The sequence below is a fragment of the Alligator sinensis genome, unplaced genomic scaffold, assembly GCF_000455745.1.
Source record: "Alligator sinensis unplaced genomic scaffold, ASM45574v1 scaffold769_1, whole genome shotgun sequence".
In the NCBI taxonomy this organism is placed as follows: Eukaryota; Metazoa; Chordata; order Crocodylia; family Alligatoridae; genus Alligator; species Alligator sinensis.
In genome coordinates this window covers 17,734-21,841 of record NW_005843322.1, presented here as the reverse complement: position 1 = coordinate 21,841, position 4,108 = coordinate 17,734, and the positions used below count along the sequence as shown (strand labels likewise).

Genomic DNA, 4,108 nt, shown 5'->3' with positions numbered 1-4,108 from the left:
ATTTATTCAATTTAGTTACTCAACTTCCTGCTTTGTTTTTAAGTCAGGGGCATCACTTACACAATTCAGGCTAAGCCAGGGGGGTCATGGGTGCTGCAGAGACCCCATGCAGAGGCTGTGCCCCCACAGCAAAGGAAGGCAAAACCTCCCAGTCAGGACCAGTCTGAGCAGGGTGGAAATCCCTTCCTGCCCCCAGTGCAGTGTGGGACTGAGCCTGAGTGCAGGGGCAAGACCCTCCAACCTGGACCCTGCGGGGTTGGTGCCAGCAGGAGCATCGGCACAGCCCAGCCCCAGCCCCAGCCCCAGCCCGGGCTGCAGCACCCAGCACCTCTGGGGGAGGCTTAAAGCCCTTGACACATAGAGAAGAAAGAGGTAGAGGGGCAACCAGCACAGCCCCGGAGCCTGGGACAGCCCCACAGTGGAGCACAGGTATTTTGGTGCTTTATTGTGTGTTTGCAGCTTATGCTCAGCATAAAGGTCAAAACTCAGGTCTGAAGGCTTGTGGGTCCCAAGAGTACAGTCAGGAAGCTGCCACGGGCCAGCACCTCCCTGGCACCATGCAGGACACAGCTCCGTGTTCACCAGCGGCTCCTAGTCCCCTGCACGGACTGGGCCTTGGACCCCCGAGTCCTCCCCCCTGCTGCACCTGCTTCTGGGGAGGGAGTGGGAAGGGGAGGAAGGCACAGCCCTATGCCAGCCAGCTACAGCCCCTCAGGGCTGACTGGGACACGAGCGTCTTGCCCTCCTGACCGGCGACGAGGGGCTCGATCCCTGCACTGCTCCCCCACACAGCCCAGAGGCAGCAAACACCAGACCCCATGCAGATGTGGAGATGCTTTATTGCCTGTAGACACGGCACAGTATGGCACGGTGTTGGGCACGGCTGCAGCTAGGGCAGGGGGCAGAGTGGGCCTGGTAATGATGCAGCCCTGGGGTCGTGCCCGGCTCAGGCACTGTCCACATGCATTTCTTCACCTGGCTGGGCCTGGGCCGCGGGCACGGAGATCACCAGTGGCTCTGTACCCACCGCTGTCTCCTCCCGGTCCTGGAAGCAGAGGGGGATCATCAGTACCGTGGACCCCTGGGCTCAGCACCACGTCCCATGCAGCACGGAGACCCTGGGCCCACAGCTCCCTGCACAGACCAGCCACGAGCCCACCGGCCAGGAGGCAGCCGGGCCCCGGGCTGAGCTGCTACCTCCCCTGCCCAAAGCCGCCCCGGGGCAGCGTCCCCAGTGAGGGGCTCCGAGCCACAGCCGCACGCTTCAAAGCAGCGCAGCCCCCCGGGAGACGGGGACCCCTCCGCCCCTGCACGGAGCCCTGGCAGAGCCCCTGCCCGGCCCGGGGCCAAGCCTTGCCCGCTTCCCTGCGCCCGGCAGCACAAGGCCTGGCAGGGGCAGACGAGGCAGCAGGCGGCAATGACGAGGGCACCGGCCGTGGTCACCACCAGCAGCACCCGGACGCCCAGGAGCAGGTTCTGGGGGCAGAGCGCACGGGCAGCGCCTGTGGCCTCCCGACTCCTGGGCCCTGCCGGGACGGGGGCTGCTCCCTCCTGTCCCACCCCCAGGCATCCCCCGTCCTCCTGCCAGCGCCCTCGGGGACTGCCCCGCTGTGATGCTGCCCAGGGCTGAACCCCACGGCCCAGCACCCAGCCAGGCCCCTGCAGCGCTGCCAGCACCACGCGGGCACCTGGAGAGCGGGGCAGGGCAGCAGGGCAGGGGGTCTGCTGCACATGGGGCAGCTGCTCACCAGGAGAGAGGCCAGGTATCGATAGCACTCCTCCTGCCTCCAGGTCACCTCTCCCGGGGCTGATGTCACCTTGGGGTCGCACATGTACATGGAGGAATACCACCAATGGCGCTGGATGCCCTGCACACTGATCACCATGGCCACGACCGCCACCACCATGCTGGCCAGGGCCAGGAACGCAGTGAGCAGCACCTAGAAGGGGGAAGGCATGTAAGGGACCTGTGCAGGGCAACTAGCATGCGCACTTGTGCACACACACATGCAAACACATGGACATGCATGCACATGTGCGCACATGCATACATGACATGCACTCACACACAAGTGCAAACAAGCATGCACACGCACACACGTGCATACACATACCTTCTTCCCTGCACAGAGCCCCCGACTCCAGCCCCAGTTGCGGGGGACCCGCTGGAGCAGGGAATCCGTCCCCAGGACATCGTCATTCTGTGCCGCCCACCGGGACCGCGCTGGCACCGGCTCCGGCCTCTGGGCGCCGCTCGGCCTGGCAGGACCGGAGACTCCACACCCCCCGAGAGCCCCCTCCCCAGGCAAAGGCCATGTCCGGCGCAGCCCCCAGCACTCACCCAGCAGCCAGCTTCATACTTTCGGCAGAGAATGGAGAACGTGCCCGATACCACGAACTGGGAGAGAGGAGCCAGCATGAGTGTGGGGCTGGGCTGGCACAGACCCGGGCACAGCCAAGGGGCCTGGCCACAGATGGGTCATGTGTGGACCAGCCATGGCCTCCTGCACCCACAGGGGCCACAGCAGTGCCACAAACCCGCCGTCACCTCTGAGACAGCAAGAGCCCCCACCCCCTGTACGGCAGCCCTAGGAGTCGCACTGGGGCACAGGGGGTGCTGCCCAGGCCTGGGGGCTCAGGGCAGGACGCACACCCCAGCCCCGAGTGCGGGGACGGTCCAGGGCACGGCAGGAGCCAGCAGGGGATGGGCAGGGGAGCCCCGCTGGGCCCTGCCTGGAGCCAGCAGAGCTCATGTAGGTAGGACAGGCCCTGCTGCCCCAGGCCACAGGATGGCGGAGAGGGGAACAACGCGGCTCTGGGGAAGGACGCCCAGGCCCCCTGACCACGAGGAAAGGGAGCTGACTGCAGTTGCACCTCGGCAAGGCTTGGACGCCCTCACGCGGGACGGGCTGCAAGGGAGGTGCGTGCTGCGCAGAAGTGCCGTCGGGCGGACGCCTCCCAGCAAGCAAGGAGCAGCCGTGCATGGATCCACGGCAGCACGGCTGAAGGGACCCCTGGCCAGAGGCACTCCCAGGGTCCAGCTGGGCTTGTTTTGGCTCCAAGACTTTCTCTCAAGCTCTGGACGTGGGAGCAGGAGCCTCCAGGTGTCATGGCACCGGGAAGCCCTACAAGTGTGTGGAGGCAGCTATAAGGGTCTAGACAGGCCAGAAACAAGGGCCGGAGCCCCGGGCATGAGGGTTGGGGCAGAGCAGCGCTGGGGGGAGCAGCACAGCGTGCAGAACGGGCAGGCAGCATCTGGGTCAGGACACAGGCTGCCCCTGAGGATGCAGGGGCGAAGCAGGCCAGGCTGACGGGCACCGGGAGGGCGGCACGGAGAGCCCGAGAGGCCTCATGCGCAGCTGTGTTTGCCAAGGGGGAGCAGCCCCAGTGGAGCTGGGACAGGACCCAGCACCAGCAAGGAAGAGGTGGGAGGGCAGAAGAGGTGCAGAGCACTAGGAACAGACCTGGGCAGGGGACCGAGTCTCCTGGGAGCTGAGCAGCTGCCCCACAGGAGGGGAGAGCCGGTCCCCGGGGGCCCGTGGCCCACACCCCACACCAAGCCACGCACCATAGCTGCCGTCCAGAAGGGAGACGCCTTCCAGTACTCCTCCGTGTCCACCGCGAAGCAGAGCGTCAGGCCCAGCGCCGCACACACCAGCCCCAGCAGGATCTGTGCCGCCTGCAAGAGCCGTGCCAAGGTTAGGGTTAGGGTCGGGGTTAGGGTCAGCGCCCAGCCCTCCCCACAGTGGCACGGTGCCCACCGCTGCCTGGCCCAGACCTACCCCCAGCACTCGCAGCTCCTGGGCGCAGCAGCCCACGGCCCGGCGCACTGGGGTGCAGGACTTGTGCCCAGCCAGCCTCGCGGCACCCAGGCCATGCACCAGGTAGGCCAGCGACGACGCCTCCTGCACGTGGATGTGGACGACGGTGCCGGCCGTGGCCTCGTCAGACCCCGCCGTGTCGCCCACCGTCACCTTCACCGGGCGGGGTGGCATGGTGCTGCCCGGCCCTGGCCCCGCGCTGGGGTCCCGCACCCCTGGGTCGCCCCGGAGCTGGAGCAGCCTGGGTGCTCGGCGCTGCGCACGGAGGAACGAGCCCGGCGGCTCCC

The 4,108-nt window shown here is 67.0% G+C and overlaps 1 protein-coding gene across 3 annotated transcripts; it reads right to left on the bottom strand.

Moving 5' to 3' along the window:
* Positions 1 to 800: 800 nt before the first annotated feature.
* Positions 801 to 4,102, bottom strand: LOC102374126 (transmembrane protein 176A-like). Of its 3 annotated transcripts, none has more exons than XM_006038346.2 (6): positions 3,783 to 4,102; positions 3,569 to 3,679; positions 2,342 to 2,398; positions 1,749 to 1,940; positions 1,366 to 1,476; positions 801 to 1,045 (listed from the first exon to the last, which is right to left on the bottom strand). In XM_006038346.2, the coding sequence occupies exons 1-6, from the start codon at positions 3,993 to 3,995 to the stop codon at positions 947 to 949; spliced, it is 783 nt and encodes a 260-aa protein (XP_006038408.1). In that variant the 5' UTR covers positions 3,996 to 4,102; the 3' UTR covers positions 801 to 946. The 3 variants fall into 3 exon arrangements, with proteins under 3 accessions (XP_006038408.1, XP_025050634.1, XP_025050635.1); XM_025194849.1 differs by having other exon boundaries at positions 801 to 1,049; positions 1,370 to 1,476; XM_025194850.1 differs by lacking the exon at positions 1,366 to 1,476.
* Positions 4,103 to 4,108: the final 6 nt, after the last annotated feature.